At 38.3% G+C, this 22,703-nt stretch overlaps 6 protein-coding genes across 6 annotated transcripts in view; 3 read left to right on the top strand and 3 right to left on the bottom strand.

The window, feature by feature from the left end:
* LOC100638544 (casein kinase I-like) overlaps positions 1 to 1,698 on the top strand; it is a 3,990-nt gene extending 2,292 nt beyond the window's left edge. The window contains 4 exon segments of the mRNA XM_020008824.1: positions 601 to 754; positions 1,088 to 1,304; positions 1,366 to 1,447; positions 1,503 to 1,698. Coding sequence (XP_019864383.1) covers positions 601 to 754; positions 1,088 to 1,304; positions 1,366 to 1,447; positions 1,503 to 1,506 — 457 coding nt within the window. The 3' untranslated portion in view covers positions 1,507 to 1,698.
* Positions 1,699 to 1,867: 169 nt separating this feature from the next.
* LOC100632992 (28S ribosomal protein S22, mitochondrial-like) lies at positions 1,868 to 3,843 on the bottom strand. The gene is made up of 5 exons (XM_003383847.3): positions 3,586 to 3,843; positions 3,286 to 3,450; positions 2,722 to 3,095; positions 2,559 to 2,658; positions 1,868 to 2,056 (listed from the first exon to the last, which is right to left on the bottom strand). The coding sequence occupies exons 1-5, from the start codon at positions 3,799 to 3,801 to the stop codon at positions 1,958 to 1,960; spliced, it is 954 nt and encodes a 317-aa protein (XP_003383895.1). The 5' UTR covers positions 3,802 to 3,843; the 3' UTR covers positions 1,868 to 1,957.
* Positions 3,844 to 3,871: 28 nt separating this feature from the next.
* LOC100638418 (synaptojanin-1) lies at positions 3,872 to 10,790 on the top strand. The gene is made up of 17 exons (XM_020008823.1): positions 3,872 to 4,079; positions 4,163 to 4,511; positions 4,896 to 5,060; positions 5,298 to 5,504; positions 5,731 to 6,088; positions 6,231 to 6,383; positions 6,531 to 6,693; positions 7,713 to 7,894; positions 8,011 to 8,090; positions 8,219 to 8,359; positions 8,403 to 8,595; positions 8,762 to 8,920; positions 8,970 to 9,177; positions 9,240 to 9,579; positions 9,659 to 9,737; positions 9,804 to 9,963; positions 10,015 to 10,790. The coding sequence occupies exons 1-17, from the start codon at positions 3,956 to 3,958 to the stop codon at positions 10,644 to 10,646; spliced, it is 3,693 nt and encodes a 1,230-aa protein (XP_019864382.1). The 5' UTR covers positions 3,872 to 3,955; the 3' UTR covers positions 10,647 to 10,790.
* Positions 10,791 to 14,918: 4,128 nt separating this feature from the next.
* On the bottom strand, positions 14,919 to 18,840 carry LOC105316618 (steryl-sulfatase-like). The gene is made up of 16 exons (XM_011411657.2): positions 18,716 to 18,840; positions 18,586 to 18,666; positions 18,454 to 18,530; positions 18,109 to 18,241; positions 16,661 to 16,773; positions 16,520 to 16,604; positions 16,350 to 16,459; positions 16,233 to 16,298; positions 16,142 to 16,189; positions 16,044 to 16,091; positions 15,959 to 15,999; positions 15,807 to 15,906; positions 15,692 to 15,760; positions 15,495 to 15,592; positions 15,325 to 15,411; positions 14,919 to 15,260 (listed from the first exon to the last, which is right to left on the bottom strand). Exons 1-16 carry the CDS (start codon positions 18,801 to 18,803, stop codon positions 15,044 to 15,046), a joined length of 1,461 nt encoding a protein of 486 aa, XP_011409959.1. The 5' UTR covers positions 18,804 to 18,840; the 3' UTR covers positions 14,919 to 15,043.
* A 48-nt stretch (positions 18,841 to 18,888) lies between these two features.
* Positions 18,889 to 20,985, top strand: LOC109593762 (uncharacterized). The gene is made up of 4 exons (XM_020008821.1): positions 18,889 to 19,054; positions 19,106 to 19,323; positions 19,369 to 19,471; positions 19,518 to 20,985. The coding sequence occupies exons 1-4, from the start codon at positions 18,950 to 18,952 to the stop codon at positions 20,976 to 20,978; spliced, it is 1,887 nt and encodes a 628-aa protein (XP_019864380.1). The 5' UTR covers positions 18,889 to 18,949; the 3' UTR covers positions 20,979 to 20,985.
* Positions 20,979 to 22,697, bottom strand: LOC109593763 (uncharacterized). The gene is made up of 2 exons (XM_020008822.1): positions 22,611 to 22,697; positions 20,979 to 22,559 (listed from the first exon to the last, which is right to left on the bottom strand). Exon 2 carries the CDS (start codon positions 22,488 to 22,490, stop codon positions 21,129 to 21,131), a length of 1,362 nt encoding a protein of 453 aa, XP_019864381.1. The 5' UTR covers positions 22,491 to 22,559; positions 22,611 to 22,697; the 3' UTR covers positions 20,979 to 21,128.
* Between the last annotated feature and the right edge of the window lie 6 nt (positions 22,698 to 22,703).

Below are 22,703 nucleotides of genomic sequence, written 5' to 3'. Positions count from 1 at the left end.
TCAAATTTTGTTTACATTCTTATAATTTGACATAATCAATTCTCAAATGTACTATAGTATAATATATACACTACATCTAATATCACTAATATGTGTTTGTACACATATACAATACTGCACTATGTGTGGTCATCGTTTAATTTGAAACCAATAAGAGTAAGAGTCAGTTCTGTCATGAGATATGATTATGTAATGGAGGGTACACTATGTAGCATTGAAAGACAATGAGGCCAATGTATGATGCTTTAAATGCATAATGGAGACCATTTCTTGTACATGTACATTGTACTTCTTAAAAGCTTTCGTTAAAGAATTAAGACAGATGTAATGACTACATATTGGGACAATTTGATATAAGGTACACATAGAAAGGCGGGACAAAGTGGTTTACTTAATGACAGTGCATTGTCAGGCATTTTATGTCCAGTGTACCTAATCAGCTCATAGTTGGCAGTTGGCATGTAGTTATACTAATAATTCTTCTCACAGATACAGACACGTCCTGTCTTCCCATTTTGATTTGATTGTAAAAGTTGTGAAATGGGACACTTGCCATTGTCAGACAGCTATAGAGTAAATGGAAGATGGTTGATGTCATAGTACAGTAGTATTACTATAACCATTAGTATTTATTGACATACTGTTATCATTATTAATTATTTTGTTACAATTAACGCAGGCTGCCACAAAGAAACAGAAGTATGAAAAGATTAGCGAGAAGAAGCTCTCTACTCCCATTGAAATTCTTTGCAAGGTACAGTACTAGTATACATGTATGTACATGTACATGTAGGTGGTTATGTGATAGTCTTCCATTTCCTATTCATTAAGCTTGTACGTGTACTTCCAACTGGTGAGATTTCCTTGCTCTTCCAATTCATCAAGACTTTTATTATGTTATCTGTGGCCTCTCCCTCAACATGTTTTGTCTAAATGTGCTTCATTGGCTCTTATTATGACTGTCATGGCAGCTATGGGTAGCTTTATAAACCAAAGCGGCCCTTAGTTGTGACACAGTTTAGTTGTGAACACGAACACATGAATAGACTTTGATTCTCTCCTCTAGTCCTCTCATTCGTTCTTATAGGGTTTTCCAGCTGAATTTGCCATGTATTTAAATTACTGCCGCGGTCTTAGATTCGAGGAGTCACCCGACTACATGTATCTCCGCCAGTTGTTCCGTATCTTATTTCGCACTCTCAATCATCAGTATGACTACACCTTTGACTGGACTCTCTTAAAACAGAAAGCAGCTGCTTCAACTAGCTCAAGCAGTACCGTACCTGCAGGACCCACCGCAATAGGTAATCCATTGTACCATCTATCAGATCCTCTGATTCATTGTATCTATTCTTGTTTCGTTAGATGATAAGCGTGATGATAAACGTGATGATGGTCATGGAATGGGTGGAAGGCTGCATGGTGGTGTGCCAGGACCAAAGAAGAGGTAAGCCACACTGCCCTACTGCTACATGTGTTTCATCTATTCACTTGATTTTTAGGTAAAGTTTTAAAGAGTAATTTCATCTTCTCTTTCTCTCTCTCTATGTTTCTCTCTAAACTGAAATCTTTTTGTGCAATTCTTCCTCTTCCTTCTTCTGTTACTTATGACTCTCTCGTTGTCTTTTTGATGTCTTTGTCTTCACATGATTAACTTATTTATTGCGCATTATAAGAGATACTACTTTGTGTATGAAATCTTGTTTGTTTGTCTGTTATCATTATTTTCGTTTATTATAAATAGTAATAACAATAAAACTTGCTCTGTAATCATAAAGCAGCCAAACTGGTTGTAAACAGCCCAAGAAAGTAGCCAAACAGAGTAATGTCACTAATGCTTCCATCAAGAGTAGATAATATTCTGGCGTGCATTTTTAAATTCTATTGCAATAACTATTGATCAGTTTTAGCTTGTAGTATAATTACAAATATTAAATAATATACATACAATAGACAGTCAAACAGTATCAGTAGCAGTTACTGGCTCAGATGAGCTGTCATTTTCTTTTGATAAAGAATCCAGAATAGTCAAGTAGCCTTTGTGCTCACAGAAACTCTACTTGAACAAAAGATATGCATCAAATTGTTATGCATATCAAAATATTTATGGGCAATTTTGGCAGTGAATTATTATTGGCGAAAATGCCAAATTAAAACTTGCCCATACTAGTGTCATGTAGTAAGACATGACAAAACTGAGCATGGAAATCAATCAAATTGTGATAATTTTTGCCAATTTTCTCACCACGACTATAAAGGGTATTAATGAATCAGCAATCAACCAGCTAGAGGTACTAAATGAAACCAATTCACACTAACTTATTCACACTATTATTTCACAAGGAAACACTCCACACTTATAACAACCCATGATGAGTTTGAAGCAGTAAATACATATACAGTACAGTAAAAGAAAACCTCTATAAAAAGGACACTTTAATACACTTTAAGAACACGTATGATGTTCTTTCTATAGAGGCTCATTTATAAAGTAAACTATCATTTGGGGAATGTCTTTTCCCTTTAAAAGGGGAAGGTTACACTGCATTATGATGTACCTTAACCATTTCTTCTCCGGTTAGTTCTTGTATAGATTCAGTTGCTGTATCAGGATGAACCAGACAATATAATTTAACCAATATCTCAACATCTCCTAATCTAAATAACAAAACAATAACAACAATAAAAATATTATTATCATTATTAGTAGGTTCACTTTACTTCTCTTTGCTGACTAAAAAGCCGATCAAACCCAGGAGCTTATCCTTCTGGACCAGATACCATATCAATCCGCCATAATGCTTTGTAGAGTAGAGTTCGGAATAAAGTCCCTGACTTCGTACATACTCGTAAGCAGTTTCCTGTACTCTAATGTAATCAGGTGAATCAGGTGGACACTGAGCACACACAAGATCAAGAATGTGCAGTACGTTTACTCTCTTTAAAGCGTAAGGTAGCTCCTCTTTCGTAAGGAGTGTTGGTAGCCATATCTTCCTTCCGGGGGCTGGCATGTAGGTCTGGCAGAGCCGGTCCCTTTCAAAAGCAGTCGCTTGTCTAAGGGTACCGGAAGGCTCACGAACTACGATATAACGATCCTTAGGAGGGACAAAAGAGATTGTTAGAAAATAGCTACGGTACACTGTACATGTAGTTCCAAATTTTCATCGTTAAAAATTTTTTATCAATTTTGACATCGGATTATAGTATACGAATCATAAATTGCATAAAAAAAGAATTTTCGACTCAAAAAACCTAAAGCTACACACATACAAGTACATAACATACCTTGTCCTCTATTCCCATAGAAATGTCAGTAAAAACCCATTTAGAATCATCAAAGTCTTTTAATTTAGGGTCCGTCGATATCTCCTCTCCTAGGTCCTTTCTCTGCTCTACAACTGGTGGAGGTTTTAATCGCTCTTCGCAACGTTTCATTGTATCAAAATATGCCTAAAGGAAGAGGCGGTGCTTTAAATATTAATATTCAATTATTAATAATTAAATTCAAGGATCCTTCTATTTTTACCAGCCACACCCACTACTCCAAACCTTTTCGAAAGCAGTAAATTACAAAAATGCACTGACCTTCTTCACCATCTCCCGATTCATGAGTTTAAACTTTGGTAAAGATGCCTCGCCTTTCCTCAGGGAGAATACTTTGTTGAAATCTCTTCCGTTCAACAATGATATATAATTTTGGACTCTTTCATCATCAAATCTGACTGAGCTTTGAGGTCCCTCGCTGCAGTAGCTCCTTACAAAAAGAAAAGATAATCTTCTTGTTGCCATTTGGGCCCACATGTTAATGGGTGGGTCAGACCACACCCAAAATTATTTGGGCGTGTCCCCACAGATTTATTCATTTTCTAGTCTCCCACTCTTTTGAGTCTTTTTGCAAGACGCTCTCTCTCCCTCTGTTCTTTTCTTTCTCCTCCGTAGCTGCTAATGGGAGGTCATGGTATTAAACAAGTCCATTAAAGTTTCTAAAAGATGGCGCCCGAAGAGAAGCGTCTTACTGGAATCCAAACACATTCCAGAGGAAGCTATTCTCTTTGAATCCGGATCACTCGCTCTACTCAGTAAGAACTAAAGACGAGTAGTACATTGACACTAGCTCTTTCATATTATGCACTGTCAATGAATCCTTCTTTTTGTCTGTTAGGATCATCAGAGGCTGATCTCATTAGGAAGGAATACCCCGACATCAATACAGCTTATGCTTTGCTAGGCGTCCTCCAAGTTGGCCAATCTCTTAGCTACATAGTCCTAGTGACCGGCTGCAATCAAGTGGGACGCATATCGAACACCGAAGTCTACCAGATCACTTCTACGGTCATGGTCCCCCTCCACTCCAATCCTTCTGTTCATGAAGGTGTCGTTGCAATGGGGAAGTTACTCGCTTCGGGTCAGTTTTATTTCTCTGTCTCTGTCGATGAGAGACAAAACGGCGGGTTGTTCTCTTTGCTTTCCCGGAGTCAGAACAGAGGAGGGACTACGTCACAGTTCTGTTGGTATGTGTCTAACAGGATATTGAATGAAATGGTTGCTTGGAACTACACATGTACAGGAGTGTGGCATTGAGAAATAAGAGCATAACATGTTGACACATTATTAATAATTATGTGTATTTACAATATCATGCACCGTATAATGTACACATCTACAACATGTGCGGTGTTAGGTAACATGTGCATAATGTACTTGTCATATGTACACCACTGGGCCTGAGAGTTTCATTTGTTATGCCAACATAGATCAGTTTGCATGCACAGAAGGTCATGATGTATGCTAAACACACCGAGTATCATTATACAACAGCTGGAACAGTGCAATCTTAATTTCAAAATGCATTAGATCCATATACACATTATCATTACTTTTATTATTATTCATAGGAATCGTAGCCTATACGTATATTTGCAGAGATTTGCTGTCAACACTGATAGATGGGTGACCCCTCTTATGTGTGGCAGTGTACAGATACAGACCGTCTATGCTGGGGACAAGCAAGTGAAGGCCTGTCTGATATCAAGAGTCTCTTGTGAAAGAGCAGGAACCAGGTAACATTGACTACTTTGCCCTAATAACATACTGATACTGTATCATTTTGATATATTTTGGTTGATTGCTTTTCTAAAAAAGGTTTGGTGATTAAAATTATTTTAACCACCATAACTGTGTACGTTGTACATGTACATGTACATGTACATGTATGTAATCCTCTGCTTTCATTATGTGCTTCAGTGATTGTACGTTTATATGGCTTTCTCTCTGTTTGTGTTCATCCTTTTGATCAGATTTAATGTGAGAGGGCTCAATGATGAAGGCAATGTTGCCAACTTTGTGGAGACAGAGCAGGTCCTCTCTATCGATAAAGCCATCGCTTCGTTTGTTCAAGTTAGAGGACTAGTCCCTGTGTTCTGGGACCAACCGGGAATACAAACTGGTACTAACAGGATCAGACTATCAAGAGGGTTTCATTGCTCACACGCTGCATTTGTGAGGTAAAGGGAGAGAGAGAAAGAGAGGGAGTTAGAGAGAGAGGGGGGAGAGAGAGAGAGAGGGAGGGAGTAGTCGAGTACTACTTTATGATACTAGAGAGAAGGTTAAGAGGATGTGTGTCATAGTAAGAGCTTGGCTTCATTACAATTTGTATCAATGTGTGTAGTAGTACATGTACATGTACATACATGTACATGTAGATTAACCATTTTTATTATTTTCTTTTAGACATTTTGAGAGTCTGCTAAGCCAGTATGGCCCATGTCTCTGCGTTGATTTATTAGGCAATCGTGACATGGAGCCCCTCCTCACTGAGGCCTATGTCGATCACTTGAGAAACCTCGAGGAAGAAGTACCAGGAGCAGCCGAATACGTCCAGTTTGACTATCATGGCCACTGTCGACCGAAACATAACGAAGCATTGGAGACTATACTGCTGCCAATGTGTTCAAGATTTATTGATACTTGTTCCTATTACCTGGAGACAGATGGGGAGGTGGTGAGTGCTCAGACTGGAGTCCTGAGGGTGAACTGTCTTGACTGTTTGGATAGATCAAATAATTCTCAAGCCATGTTTGGGCAACAGGTAATTTGACACAATGTCTTGATTGCACAATTTCAATGTACACGTACATTTACTGTATTATTAACTGTATTACATTTGCATGTGCTATACATGTACAGTACATGTACTGTGTGTGGTGTTATGTCTCTCTTGTTTTAACCAGTTGTTAGTACAGCAGTTGGATGGGCTTAAGCTGTCTTCAAAGGTAAACGTTCTCTCTCGTTTCAAGCAAATATTTGAGAGATTCTGGATGCAAAATGGAGACAACATAAGCAAGCTATACGCAGGCACAAGAGCACTGGGCAGCTCTTCAAAAGTAATACCTGATGACTTTACACACTTGTACATGCACAGTACTAATTCTTTGTTTATTTTAATTATTGTATTATTTGTTCATACTGCATATGCATGTGTACATGTACATGTACATGTATTATTTTTAAATTTTATTTTTATTTTTAAGGTTAGCAAGTTGCGTAACAGCGCTCGCTCTGTTCAGAGAACAATTGTTAATAATTTCATGGACAGCAGCAAACAGGAGGCCATTGATCTGCTCCTCCTCAATGGGTACGTTGGAGAGATTGGGATACAAACTAGGAACCTACTAAAACCTGCTGACCTCCTTGGTAAGACATTAACACCATTACAATGAGCTTTATGTGTTTATGACAGCATAGTACAATAGTATTATTTCTGATACGTATTGATGTCCTTATGCTACATGTACAGTATGTGGAAAGTTTGAGCTGATTCCAACTTCAATTTTCCAAGTTACGGCCATTTTAAGAAAACGTCAAAATTCTGAAAAATACCCAAGGCTATAGCCCATGGTTTTTTCCAAAAAATGGCTCCGAAATCACCCCAAATTTTTATTACATTTTCTGATACATACTGATATTTTTATGCTATGTAGCAAGTTTGAGGTGATTCCGACTTCAATTTTTCAAGTTACGGCCATTTTAAGAATACGTCAAAATTCTGAAAAATACCCAAGGCTATAGCCCAGTTGAAAAGGGAACAGAGCCCTCAAAAAATTTATTATGAAAAAGGGTAGAAATAAACATGTAGGTTAAGGAAAGGAATATAAGGAAGAAAACAAAGAACAGGTTAAAGATTGGTTAAGGTAAAGAAAGATACACAAAGTGATAAGGAAAAATAATAATAATAATAATAGTAATAATAATAATAATAATAATAATAATAATATTGATAATAATAATGATAATGATAATAATAATAATAGAATAAAAATAAAAAAAGGAATAAATCTAAGAAATACCAATGTGGGCATCAGAGGCCACTCTGTCAAAATCTGAATAGTCAACAGGTTTTTTCCAAAAAATGACCCCGAAATTACCCCAAACTTTTATTACATTTTCTGATACGTATTGATGTCCTTATGCTATGTAGCAAGTTTGAGCTGATTCTGACTTCAATTTTTCAAGTTACGGCCATTTTAAGAATATGTCAAAATTCTGAAAAATACCCAAGGCTATAGCCCATGGTATTTTTCAAAAAATGGCTCTGGAATCATCGCAGATTTTTATTGCATTTTCTCATACATGTATACAGTAGATGTATATTGTACATGTACATGTGCATTTGTATGGTGATTATTATAATCATTTCTCTTCTTTCATGCTAGCATCGTTACCGTTACGTAAATCACTAACAGAAAGATGGCAGGAGTACACTAGTACAGAGAAGCTTCGTGTTTGTGTTGGTACTTGGAACGTCAATGGAGGAAAGCAAATGAGGAGCATAGCACTCAAGAAAGAGTCCATGCATGACTGGCTCTTGGATGCACCTGTGCTATCAGGAAAAAAAGTAAGACGGCAACAATAGCATTATTGTATAATTAATTAATAATTAATATTAATATTAATATTTATATTTATTAATATAATAATTATTAATATTTTATTGTTTTGTTATGTGAATAGTCCATACCGCCTGCTGATGTTTATGCTATCGGGTTTCAAGAACTAGTTGCACTCACGACTTCAAATCTTGTATCAACAAAGTAAGAGAAACAGTGAGAGAAGGAATGGTAATTCTAATGATAAAAAACTTTGCTATATTGTACATGTACATGTACAGTACATGTATATTTATTACATGTAATACATCAATACATTTTGTTTCTATTAGTTCATCAAATCGTTATGCTTGGGCGGCAGAGCTACAGCACGTCCTCTCACGTGATCATGAATATTCGTTACTGACTGCCGAGCAACTAGTGGGCGTGTGCTTGTACATATTTGTGAGGCCACACCTCATTCCTTTCATTCGGTGAGTGACATAAAACCACACCCACTAATTAATATATTTTTAGCGATGTGGGCGTGTCTGCCGTCAAGACTGGTATAGGGGGTGCAGCTGGTAATAAAGGAGGCGTGGCTATACGACTATTACTCCACAGTACCTCACTCTGCTTCGTGTGCAGCCATTTAGCTGCCCATCAAACTAAAATAGTTGAGCGTAATCAGGACTTTGCTGAGATACATCGTAAAGTGCTGTTCCCAATGGTAAGACAAAGAAAGAGTAGTACATGTACATGTACATGTGTACATGTACATGTACATGTAATATGCATGTACATGTAGATGTATATTAAATATTTTGTACACATGCAAGATCTATTGTATTATTTACAATTTTTATTATTATTATAATGTATTTCTTGTTATTTAGAATCAAACTATCAGTAGTCATGATTATGTGTTTTGGTGCGGTGATCTAAACTATCGGATTGATCTTCCATCAAGTATTGCTAAAGATGCCATCAGTAAAGAAGAATGGGACAAACTTGTGAGACACGATCAACTAACAAAGCAAAAGAAGCTTGGAAAAGTATGAAATTAATAGTAACAATAATATGAGCAATTATTGTACATTGTAGGTGTTTTTTGGTTTTGCTGAAGGAGACCTAACGTTTGCTCCAACATACAAATACGATCAGTTCAGTGATGATTATGATACTAGTGAAAAGTGTCGTGTCCCGGCCTGGTGTGACAGGATACTCTGGCAAAGGAAGTCGTTCCTCCCTCCAGTGACTGACCAGAGAGCCATAGCAAGACTAAGAGATGATGAACCTGATAATGATTTAGGTAACAGCGATACATGTACATGCACGGACTTCGACTCATTATAATTGTTTTTGATTGTTTAGAGGAAAGCGATTGTCACCCAAGCTCCGTCGGTAAAGTATACAAGAGAGAGTTAACTAGCGGACACCAGTCCCTCTCCTGGTGGAACCCTGGCCGACTCCTTTACTATGGAAGAGGAGAGCTAAAGACGTCTGATCACAGACCTGTCATAGCTTACTTTGAGATTGATGTATTTAGGATAAACGAGAAAGAGAGAGAGAGAGTAAGGGGGACAGTTTTAGAAGACATGGGTCCAGCTGATGCTACAGTTAGGGTGAAGCCTTTGTCAGCGGACTATAATTCAATAGACACTAAACAACTTGTGAAGGCTTTGAATGAATACGGGACTATTGTATTAGTTAGGTAAGAATATTTAATTACTGTGTACATGTGTATCTACAGTCAATAGTACCTTGTATTAATTATCTCTTGTTTTTTTTAGAGTCACTGATGAGGAAACTTGTGTGACTTTCCACTCAGCAAAGTCAGCAATTGATGCTGTTTCATTCAATGGACAGGAGGTAAAGCAACTGCCATCATATGACAGTACATGTACATGTACATGTACGTACTGTGTGTCTATGTAGGTCAATGGTGTAGCGGTTGAAGTTAAACTCAGTGAAGTGAGTATGACTGACTGGACCGGAAATAGCCTCCAGTTGTTGACAGCTGCTGAATTAGATACTGAAAACGGTGAAGCTGACGAAATAGGAGGAGAGGAAGTTTTGATTTTCTCAGGAGATGAAAGTATGCAAATACAGTATTTGTAGAATATTTTAATTTCTTTTTCTTATTCAGACGATCAAAAGATACCAATAGATGAAGAATGCGAGGCTGGGGGTCTGGAGCCTAGTGATTTTAATGAAAAGGGTCTTGAACAGGATGATAATGGATATGAAGACGACGAAGGTCTTGTGATGCAAGGTTTAGAACCACCTAAAGCTTGTGGTCTAGAAGACTCTGATCAGTATGAGCATAATTCTGATTCCAGTGATGATCAGTCTCCGCCAACAATACATGTTGATTCATGTGATACCAATCACGCTGATATTGATCCCATTCCTCCGTTAGTTAGGCCGACACGCCCACCTCGACCTCCACCAATGAAATCATCGACCAGTTCGCCAGTCATCTCACGAAAGCCTATTGTAAAAGGAGGAGGAGCTCCAACACGCCCACTACCTCCCTCGGCTAAACCTCGTAGTGCTTCAGAAATATCTTCACAGAAAGTTCTTCCTCCAAGTCGGCCTCCTCCTCCTTCCCGCCCACCTGTTCCTGATCGACCAGTCCCTCCATCAGTTCCCAGTCGCCCTTTGATACCAAGCCGTCCCCCTCCTCCATCAGTGCCTCCTCGCCCTCAAGTCCCAGATCGACCCCCTCCACCTTATGTGTCACTCTATCCTCAAGGACATGAGAATGATGAACAGTGATGATCAGTTAGTCTATGCTATTACTTGTTATTTATTATTATACATGGTTATTTATTATGTGTGTAGATTCTGTTAAAATTGCCTCATTGTTTTGGCTATAGATTTGCTTTTTATTTCATTTCCGATAAATTTCGTTGCCAAATTGAAACTGTTTACTTTATAATAAGAAAGAGAGAGAGAGGGGCAGAGAAGATGAAATACACGTCCTTGCTATTTCTCTTCTTCTTTCGACTCCAGTTTCTACATGGAGTGGAACAGAAATGGTCTCATGTTGTCTGCATTGATGAATCAACCGGAAATACCTCTTTTCATGATACTGATGACCCTGTTACCTGCAACAGCAATATTGCAAATACTAGCTTGACACAGACATTATTTAACAGCCTAACAAATGGGACACTGCTCTACATAAAAGCAAGCAAATTGAGCATGAGTGAGAGTCTTTCTTTATCATACAAGGATCAAATAGGACTCCATTCAAAGCTGAATAATACCATCATTACTTGCGAGTCCATACCACTTGGAGTTAACCACACAGGCTACGGTATAAAATTTATTCGTGTTAGTTCTTTATCGCTGAGAGGTTTGTCATTTCTCAATTGTGGTGCACTCCAAAGCAGCACAAGCGTCAATACAAGCACCTCAAACCATCCTCAGCTGTTTCGATCTGCTCTCTATCTCCTTAACTGCACAGACATTGATCTTAGCTATGTAAGAATTGTTAGCAGTATAGGAACTGGACTCACTCTCTTTGACTGCAATGGAGTCGTGAACATAACAAATTGTGAATTTAAAGATAACGCAGTAAGCAAGAAAGAGTCATTCTCAGGAGGTAATGGTGTATACATTGAATTCACTTATTGCTCTCCGGATTGGTTTGCGCTGTGCACATCGGACGAAGCTGCAAAAAGAACCAATAACATTAACAGTCATTACTCCATAAGAGATACGAGGTTTATTGGTAACAATGCATCCAGGCTTATGACAAATAGTCACCTAAGGATAAATAATGGAGGTAAGAGTTTCAGAGGGATGGGGAAAGGTGGAGGAGGACTAAGTGTTTTTCTCAGGGGAAATGCAAAATATAACGTTTTTTATTTGGAAAATTTAAATTTTACGTCTAACAATGCGTACAACTACGGAGGAGGGCTTTACCTTCACTTTCAAGATTCATCAAACAACAACACAGTCTTCCTCTCTGGGAGTTATTTTCATGATAACAGAGCTGAACAGAGTGGTGGAGCAATAAACATTGGGTTCTATTTCCCAATGCAAACTCATGAAGCCCCACCAAGAAACAATGCAATAGAGATATCTGGTACTCTCTTTGAAAGAAATTCTGCAGAAGTTGGAGGCGGTGTACTTCTGTTCTCCAGCAGCAACGAGGAATCCCTTAACAACTCTTTTAAATTTATAGATTGCATTTGGAGGGAGAACGAAGGAATGTCAGGTTCAGCTGTAATGTGCAGTGTTATTGAGTACCTTCCCACAACTAATAGCATTCTGCCAGAGCCTCTGTTCATTGATTGCTTATTTGAGTATAATCATATTAAGCAGAGTCTTATGGAATTCAGCTATAACGAGCCAGCTTTGGAGCAGACTCAGAGAGGCTCTGGAACAATATACATGAAACTATTCACTCTTCATTTTGGGGGCAATACTCAATTCATGCACAACAATGGTACGGCAATTTATGCTGTGAATAGCATTATCAAGATAGCTAATGACACTGATATTAGCTTCTTTTCCAACAGAGGGAATTACGGTGGGGCTATCGCACTGGTTGGTTTATCAAGTATACAAGTGGGAATAAGTGTAAGTTTCAATTTCACATCAAACAATGCCCTCAATGATGGTGGCGCTATTAACGATTATTCAATCGATAAATTATCTTCGCATCAGTTTGGTCTCTGTTTCATCGAGTACACTTATCCTCCTCCATGTAATTCTGACGAAGGAAAGGCAACTTTTGTATTTGAGGACAATCGATCAATGAAAAATTCTGGTAATTCAATTTATTCTTCTTCGCTCCAGCCATGTAGCCTTCTCTGTTGTTCCAGCAGCAGCATGACAACACTGTCGCCTGAAAAAATTTTAAAATGCATTGGTATTTCTTTTAATGGGAGCAGGTTCTCATATCATGTAGCGACGGAAGGAACTTCATTTGATTATAACAACAAATCAAGTATTTACTATATTCCAGGAAAAGCTTTCAAGCTCCCGGTTGTGATGGTCGATGAGGTTGGTAGCCGCCTCAAAACTGTCCCTCTAAGAGGAATGATACTAAACAATGATGAGAACGATGGAGATATCTGTAGACTTGAGCACTTGTACACATATAACTATCACTTTACTTTGTTTGGAAGACCAGAAAGGAATGTCACTCTAGCTGTTGGAACATATTTTTTTAGGAACATAAGTTTCAAGATGGAGCTCACCCTCTCTAATTGTCCCCCGGGGTTCAATTATGATAATGGAACTTGCAAATGTTCCATCTCAAATGGCAGTTGGAGCTACATTGGGATTTATGCATGCGACAACACGGCATTCTCTGCACTTGCCTATATAGGATACTGGGTTGGATACATACCAGTTAACGATACACGCCCCGAGTCACTGATCACCACCACATGTCCATTGGGATACTGTGACACTGGGAATGGAACTGAGATCCACCTTCCATCAAATCCCTCTAGTACTGAACTGGATGTCATCATGTGTAGGAGCAGAAATAGAACTGGGATTATATGTGGGAGCTGTATTGAAGGACACTCTGTCTATTATCACTCATACACTTATAGATGTGGCCCAGACACATATTGCCATCTTGGAGTATTGTTTTACATTCTCTCAGAGATTCTGCCTCTTACCATAATATTCTCAATAGTGATAATGTTTAGGCTCAATTTCACGTCAGGTTATCTTAATGGCTACGTTCTCTTTGCTCAGATGCTTGACTCGCTCTCCCTTGAGGCAAATGGTGCAGTTTTAATAGAACAAGAAAACCAGAAGAGGGCATTGGAAGTATTGCACATTCTCTACAGTCCTTTTAACTTTGATTTTTTCACAATAGAGCCACTCTCTTTCTGCTTCTCCAAAGGATGGACTTTTCTCCAAGTGACTAGCATTAAATTTCTGACACTTACTATTGCATTGATGCTAGTGATACTACTAGTGGTAATAATGAGGTGCAGTTGCTGCTACAAGATACAGCTGCTCTGTTTCAAATCCAAAATTACCAACTCTGCCTCGCTCATACAAGGTCTTTCAGCTTTCCTAGTCCTTTCGTACGGTCTTTGCTGTAACTCTTGTTACAAGATACTCAATATAGCAATGCCCAATGGTATGGGTCATAGGGGACATGCTGCAAGAGTATTTCGAATGGGAAACCTTGAGTATTTGAGCAACGAACACTTACCATATGCTCTTCTTGCAATGTTCTTTTTCGTTGCAATGGTAGTTGGCCCAACATTATTTCTTCTCCTTCAGCCTCTTGGCTATAAGTTTCTCCCGGAAAAGGTACTCAACTATGCCAAGACTCGGTGGGTTTTCAAAAGGATAGAACTCGCCTCTCCATTCCTTGACACATTCCAGGGTTGCTTTAAAGATAGATACCGGTTCTTTGCAGGTCTTTACCTCATATATCGCTCTGTAGCTAGTGGTACCTTTGCCCTGTACAACAGTAGGTTTGAGGTATATTTGGTAACAGAGGTTATTCTGGTTTTCATGCTTGCCTTGCATGCTTGGGTGCAGCCGTACAAGAAAAAACTTCATAATCACATTGATACGGGGATATTCCTCATAATGGTCATTGTGAATACACTAACAATGTACCGCTATCACGAAACTCAGGTGCAAACCAGATCAACAAGTTTAGAGATTGTAACTGATTTCCAGCTGTTTCTGGTTTACGTTCCAGCAACTTGCCTGGCCTTTGCACTCCTTTTTTATACACTTTATGGCTGCTTGAATCTGCTCAAGAAACATGGCTACTGGAAGAGCAACGGCGAAGATGATTCACTGCCTGACTTGCTAGTGTCACGTGAAATACGAACTAGGAGATGGACTTTGCGCCGACCATCATTTACAACTTTCACTCCAAAGAAACCAGAGGAGCTTGTGCTTAAGTATGACAGTTTGACTGATTTCTCGTGTGAAAGAAGCACAATCAAGATAAACACGACCAAGAGTACACAATAATACTCTTGACACTATCCTATCAGAAAAACAAACCATTTTTCTGTGTGTCTTTTGTGTGTGTGTGGAAAAATATAGCTTTTGTACTGTTCTTATTTGTTTGAATTTAGTTAAAATAGCATTTCAGCTCAATTAGCTTGCAACAGGTAGCAGGTAGCAGGTAGCATAGTAGTTATCTGTTTAATAATGTGCATGTGTAGCTAAAGGTATTTGTTGGTGGATTTTGCTTCAATGAGTGACATCATTGGGAAAGTGTCTGGACCTTCACCAATAATACAATCATCACCGTGAATGTGTGCCTCTTCAATGTAACTAACTGCCTTCTTAACAATGCTAGGATATTTAGAGGATACATCAGTCTCTTCTCCTAGGTCATTACTGAGGTCATACAACTCTACAGCTTCCTTCTCATCATACCTATATATATACACAAGTATTGTAATGATGTCACTGTTTAACAATAAATCATGCAAAATCTAACCTCACTGCCTTCCAGTTGTCGAAGCGTACAGCTTGTCCATATCCTTTATGATCTTCATTAGGATGACAATACTCATGATAGTTGTATCTATTGTATAGTCAATGAGATATGAACTCATTTTAAAGTATAACTGCATCACTTGCATGGTCAGTCAGTAACTGGTGACTCACTTTGGTTGGTCTTGTTGCTTTCCTTGCAGTGTTGGTACTAGAGAGTATCCATCAAGGTTAGTTGGTAGAAGTGATGGATCAACATTAGCAATATCTGCCTTTAATTTAAAAAACATACTTGTAATTAAAAAAACACACATTACTGTTAACACTTTAAGATGTGAGCAAGCTGTGAAACAGTTTAGCAAGCAACTTACTGCAGTTTGTAGGAAATCCCAGAATCCCCACTGTTGATTAGAAATTTTATTGGGCTCAGTAACTCCAGGCTATGTTAGGTGATACAGTTCAGTGAATGATTAGAGAGTAACTGACCCATCTAATTATTAATGGAGAGCGAACTCCACCTTCATGTAGGCTTCTTTTATAACCTCTCAATGGTCCTGAGCTTTCAAAAAACTTGTAGCTGTGGCCACTATAAAATAACAAAGCAGGAAGTCATTGGATAATGATACCACCTTGCTTACCCTTCATTGTGAGCACCATTGTCACTGGCAAAGAATACAACCTTGAAAAATAAGTGATCTAATTATCACGATGAAGTAAACTGACTGTATTCTCTTTAAGTTTTAAGCTGTCAAGTGCTTGCAAGACCTCACCCTAAAATAAGTAACACTACAAGGACAGACTGAAGCTAGCTGTCCACTTACCACATGCTTATCTTGCATTTCAACTACCGAAGCAAAGTATTTCTCAACCTATATATTAAAGTGATATTCCCATCTCATTACATGAACATACTTCTGGCCAATTGAGAGACTGGTAAGCTGGTAATATGCTTGGACCAGGAACTCCAGTTTCTGCATCCTATATAAATACATACTATTGGTAAGTTTATAATAAGTTAAGTTTATGTACAGATCCAACAGCTCCAGCATGAGGTGTTGTGAATGAGAGAAACAGGTAGAATGGTTTTGTCTGATTAGCCATGTCACTCAAGAGGTTAAGCGTCTCATTAATAAAAGCATCTAAAAATAGACACCGTATAAACCTCTACTGTTCTAAAAATAGACTGTCTATCATCGTACCTTCAGCCCATGTACAATGTTCAGTGCGAGGTGAGCCACACTTGGCATCTGATGCATTCTGGTTCTCGGGAAACATCACTTGTTTCTATATTGGCAATTACCATTGGACAGTAAATTGTATTATACTTAAATTATATTTACATCATTCCTCCAGAGGAAAGGTGGATAGTAATTATGAGCATTCTCTTGGCTGGTGTAGCCGTAGAAATGATGAAATCCTTTGTTGTTTGGTGATCCAACTGTATCAGTAGATCCTATATTCATGTATGATTATTACCAAGGTGTGATGTTGTAGCATGGATTATAATAGCTAATACAAGGTGCTTCATTAAAAATAGCGATAATATAAATCTACATTAAAATTTCTTTTCTAATACATATACATGTACTTATGCTGTGTTTTAACTTTGAACTCATTTCAAATTTATGAATTTTTGAAGTTGCTCAATTTGCTTTTTTCAAAAAATGGCTCGTTTTAAAAATGCTCATAACTTTAAAAATTGAAATCGGAATCAACTCAAACTTGCTACACAGCATAAGGGCATCAATATGCATCAGAAAATGTAATAAAAACTTGGGGTGATTTCGGAGCCATTTTTTGAAAAATACCATGGGCTATAGCCTTGGGTATATTTCAGAATTTTGATGTTTTCTTAAAATGGCTGTAACTTGAAAAATTGAAGTCGGAATCACTTCAAACTTTCTACATAGCATAAAAACATCAATATGTATCAAAAAATCTGATAAAAATTGGGGTGATTTTGGAGTCATTTTTTATAAAAAAACCATGGGCTATAGCCTTGGGTATTTTTCAGAATTTTGACATTTTCTTAAAATGGCCGTAACTTGAAAAATTGAAGTCGGAATCACCTCAAACTTGCTACATAGCATAAGGACATCAATACGTATCAGAAAATTTAATAAAAATTTGGGGTGATTTCGGAGCCATTTTTTGGAAAAAACCATGGGCTATAGCCTTGGGTATTTTTCAGAATTTTGACGGTTTCTTAAAATGGCCATAACTTGAAAAATTGAAGTCGGAATCAGCTCAAACTTGCTAGGCATTATAAAGACATTAATATGTATCAGAAAATGTAATAAAAATTTGGGGTGATTTCAGAGCCATTTTTTGGAAAAAACCATAGGCTATAGCCTTGGGTATTTTTCAGAATTTTGATGATTTCTTAAAATGGCCGTAAGTTGAAAAATTGAAGTCGGAATCACCTCAAACTTGCTACATAGCATAAGGACATCAATACATATCAGAAAATTTAATAAAAATTTAGGGTGATTTTGGAGCCATTTTTTGGAAAAAAACCATGGGCTATAGTCTTGGGTATTTTTCAGAATTTTGGCATTTTTTTAAATGGCTGTAACTTGAATAATTGAAGTCGGAATCACCTCAAACTTGCTACACAGCATAAGGGCATAAATATGTATTTTTAAATGGAATAAAAATTTGGGGTGATTCTGGAGTCATTTTTTGGAAAAAACCATAAACTATAGCCTTGAGTATTTTTTTCAGATTTTGGTCCATTTTAAAAAATGGCTATATGTAACTCAAAAATTGAATTAATCTAAACACTTACCTAGTCCCCATTTCCCAACTAATGCAGTGTAGTATCCTGCCTTTTGGAGTATTTGGGCTACAGTAACATCAGTAGAATTCAGCGTCCCACCATTAGCTCTTACAGTACAGTGACCAGTGTGACGACCAGTCATCTGAAAGGTTCATCATTATGAAACAATAGTCACAAATGTACTGTGTAGCCTCTACATAACGGACACTTTGGGCCAAGAAAGTTATGCATGTCCTTTATGTGGAGGTTATTTTATACAGTAAGAAATGTAATTGGTACACTATGTACTGTCTGTTAAATGGAGGTGTACGCTATAGAGAGTGTCCGTTATATAGAGGCTACTCTTGTACTCACTAGTGTACATCTTGAAGGAGCACAAACTGGAGCTCCTGCATAAGCATCAGTGAATCTCATGGACTCCCCAGCTAGACCTGTAATACAATAGATATTGATACATGCATTACTTGTGCAGACTAAGCTACTAACTGTTGAGGTTTGGTGTGATTAATCTTTTCTGTGGGTCGTTTGGGTTTGGATATACACCAACATCTCCATAGCCAAGGTCATCTGTGAAATAAAGTATTAAGCATTTGAGCACCAAGCATGCTTGCCTCACCTGCTAAAATGAAAAGGATGTTTGGACGGGTTTCTCCAACCACGAGGGCAACCAGCAGGAGTAAAACAAAACCAGATAAGACTTGCATGACTGCAGATCTGAGCTGACCTTACAAGGGAGGGTGGGGCTGGATTAATTAATTAATTAAGCATTTTATGCATGCATATGCAGCAATGCCACTGGGTGGGGCTGAAAAGTTTGCAAATTCATCCCCATAGTAACGGAAAGATAATAATGGAGCATGAGATTCTCCTTGCTTGTAACATCGGTGATCTTCCCTGGCTAAAAGCATCTGTTGAAGAATCAAAGAAAGAAATAAATGAAATTTACAACAATGAGGTAAGGCCCAGATGCATAGACGATACTAAACTAGTCTATTCTGCACTACAGGGCTTGACTCCACTACACTTGGCTGCTTATACCAGAAACATTCCTATACTGAAGTACCTTATCTCCAAAGAACTAGACATAAACTCCTCAACGTTGTACACTGCTAACACACCACTTCATCTAGTACTGCTGAGCTCCTCATGCAGTGTAGATAATGAAGGCCAGGCTATTAGAGACTGTGTGCAACTCTTACTGAGCCAAGGAGCTCAATGCAACAAGTAAGAAGAGATCTAACAAGAGTTAGACAGCATTGTTGATAATAGGAGGAACTCCAATGGGCAGACTGTATTGCATTTAGCAGCCAAGGCAGGGATTGTGTACATTGTTAGACTGCTCCTTGACTATGAGGCAGATTTCACTCTTAAAGTTAGCCAATGTACCATGTAACTTCTAAAATACATTTCTTGCACAGGATGATAGGAATCAAACACCTTATGACATTGCTTGTCTTTATGGCAACCACGAGTGTGCCAGGTTACTTAGGGCACTCCACTGGGCAAGAGAGAAGGATATTCATGCAAAGAGAAAGTTGCAATCAGAAAGGGAAACCCAAAGGCAAAAGGTCCTTTGCAAAACAATACAAAACCAACTACGAAAACAAGAAGCAGAAAATGCATATGATGAATGGCTTTGTAGAAATAACTTCTCTTTGCCCCCTCCTCCTCCTCCTCCTCCTCGCTCCACCAGTTGTTTATCATGTGAAACCTGTAGCTCTATCACTCAACTGGACAGCATCACTCAAATGGACAGCCTCGATACTGCAGTACAGTCAATTCATTCAAGCAATGAACCAAAGATAGCAAAAATACAAATATCGTTTAACCAAGCTGAGCACAACACCGCTCCAGTTGGAAAGCCGCACAAGCTTTATCCTTATTCGAATTATCCTCCAAAGCAGTACCGATGTCATACCAAGACAGAGGGTCATGTAGAGTCTAGAAATCAGCGTCCTTTTAGTTCTGCATCGAACCGTCGTCCATCAAAAAGAGTTGTATCTCATGTGAGGATTAAAAGTGCTCCAACTCGAATTGCAATAGGAACTGAACAAATGCAGTCTAAGTCCAAGAGCAAAATGCCACACACAAGAAAGATCATTCACAAGGCCACGAGTGTCAATGGAGAGACTTATAATGATATTAATGGTCAAACAGAAACTATGCCATCACTAATTGATACAGAAAAAAAGGAAGAGAATGTTGTAGTACTAACAGAAGAGGCACTCAAGGAAACTACAAAAGATGATGCAAATGATGAAGATGGTAGTTCAACGTCACTCGATGGACTTACCTTTCATGATGTAGGACCAGAAAATGACCTAAAATCATTAGCCAGTCCTGTTAGCAATGCTAGTGGAAGAGGAGCAGCTTCTTCTATCAATCCAGTTGAGTTTTTACGTGTACTATCAGAGTTATCATCTCAAAGAACTCACAGCCGTTCACATGGGAAATACAAACCCTCTACTTCAATAAAGTATGACAGACGGTTTAGTCTTGGCTCTATCCCCGAAGGAGAAATGGTAACTAACTATAATCAAGTCGAAGGATCTCTAGTCTTTGATGATGACTTTTTACACAACTTAATGCCTTTTGCATTTGACAGCAGTCACTTTCAAGGGACAGAAGAGCCCCCATCAGATCATGAATCACCTCCTCATACTCCTATTGAGAGATCTGCTCCATCCGTAAAATTGGCATGGGACAATAGCACACCACGAACTCCTGATAAATCCCGAGTTGTGTCTCCTGCTAATTCTATTAGAAAGTTATCGTCAAAGCCGCTAAAGAAGCCATTGGAATCATCAAACAGAACTCCACTCAAAACGTCAGTGTGTGAATTTGGCGGCAAAATCAGTTACACTCAAAATTATAAATAGTCTGTTTTAATACTAAATCTTTTTCAAAATTTTTTTGTAATGCATAACATTTTACACAACATTTAAAATAAAAATATTATTGCACAGATCAGTTATGGTCAATTTGAGTCTAAAAAGAGATACATAAAGCAAATAAGCTCTATACCTTAGTTATTCCAGTTGATATTTAGCCGACAAATAATTGGCATAGCTATAAAACCAGCCTTCATCAAAAGCCATCAGATCATCTTCAATGATAATCCTAATATCATTGAGAGACCAAACACTCTCCGCATTAGATTTGTCCTCCACTAATTTCTTAACTGACTGTATAACTGCTGGTACAATAAAGCTAGACTTAAAGGCTCCCTGCCTTCCTGAGCTCTCAGCAGGCAATGCAATGCTTTTGATAGACTTGTGGGCTAATATTTCTTTTATTGCTTTATCAATGCAGCCAGTCAGAATATCATAATGCTGACCAAGATCAAGCTCAGAGTGATTAGGTATGCGTATCAAATTCTTTGATTTATATCTAGTACTAGTGTTTGGTACTATAGCTTCAAAGGGAACTTCTTCAGATTGACTAGATGAGGAGGCCCCCAAAGACGAATCAAAGAAACTTTTCAATCGCTTGTAGCTCCCACTTAAACAATGCTTGTCTACTGGAACCACGACAACATCAACTTCTTCTTCAGCAATAGAGCCAACTCTAAGAGTCAGAGTACAATTAATGTCACCTGGAAAACGAAGTACTTGGATTTTTTCCGAAAGCTTTTCGTTCAAGAGTATCTTCGCTTGGCGATGTTCTACTGCATCAGTTGAGATAAGATCAACGCTGTCTTGACGACTCAGAGCATAACATGCTCTAAAGTTACGATTACAAGACCGAATGATTGTCTCGAGATTAGCAGCTGGGAAACGAGGTAATACCTCAAAGCTGTCCTTTTGAAGGAGAGGGAGGAGCGTCTCAAACTCAGTTAGGAACTGTTGCGTACGAGCTTCCATCTCTTCTTTGGAGTTGCCGCTAATCTTCACATACTTATCTTGTGGATAGTAACTGACTCCTGGAATGTTCCCATTGGGTAGTTTGGGCATTAATAAGAGTAAACTTGGAGTGAAGACAGGAATGGTGGCATAGAATGACGTATCTTTGTTGTCTTCTACTAGTTTATCAATGGTCCTTCTAAGTGCTAACATTTCCTTTTCTTGCTCAGATATTTTTGCTTTCAGGCAGGCTATCTCTTTCTGGTGTTCCTCAGTAAGTCTTGTACACATTTTTTCGACTCTTTCCTGAAGTACTTTCATCTGAACTTCAACCGGGAGCTTAGAGCAGGTCTCCCTCTCGTGATCGTTCAAACTACTCCTCATCATCTTCTGACCGCACCCATGACAGCACTCAACCTCAACGTAAAGACACCCTCCCTGTTTTGACGGACTGATGTGCTTATCAAGGTCTCTCAACTCTCCAGTCCAGCCACACCCACTAGCAGTATAAGGACAGTAAACTGTTAAATCAAAGATGAGTCTCTCCATTTCTTTATCGAGCAACGTGAAGTAATCACTATGACGACACTTGGGACAAGGATTAGCTTTACTCTTAACCTATGCAACAAAAACAGTGCAATAATAATAATGATAAATATATTTTCTTACTCCTTCAATGCAACTCTGACATATTTTGACCCCACAGCAGGAGAGAAGATGAGGGGCCCTCAGTGTTAATAAGCACACGGGACACTCCCAATG

This window comes from Amphimedon queenslandica, unplaced genomic scaffold (assembly GCF_000090795.2).
Source record: "Amphimedon queenslandica unplaced genomic scaffold, v1.1 AMPQUscaffold_13506, whole genome shotgun sequence".
Classification (NCBI taxonomy): domain Eukaryota; kingdom Metazoa; phylum Porifera; class Demospongiae; order Haplosclerida; family Niphatidae; genus Amphimedon; species Amphimedon queenslandica.
Note: the sequence above shows the minus strand (reverse complement) of the source record. Positions and strands in the feature narration are given on the sequence as shown.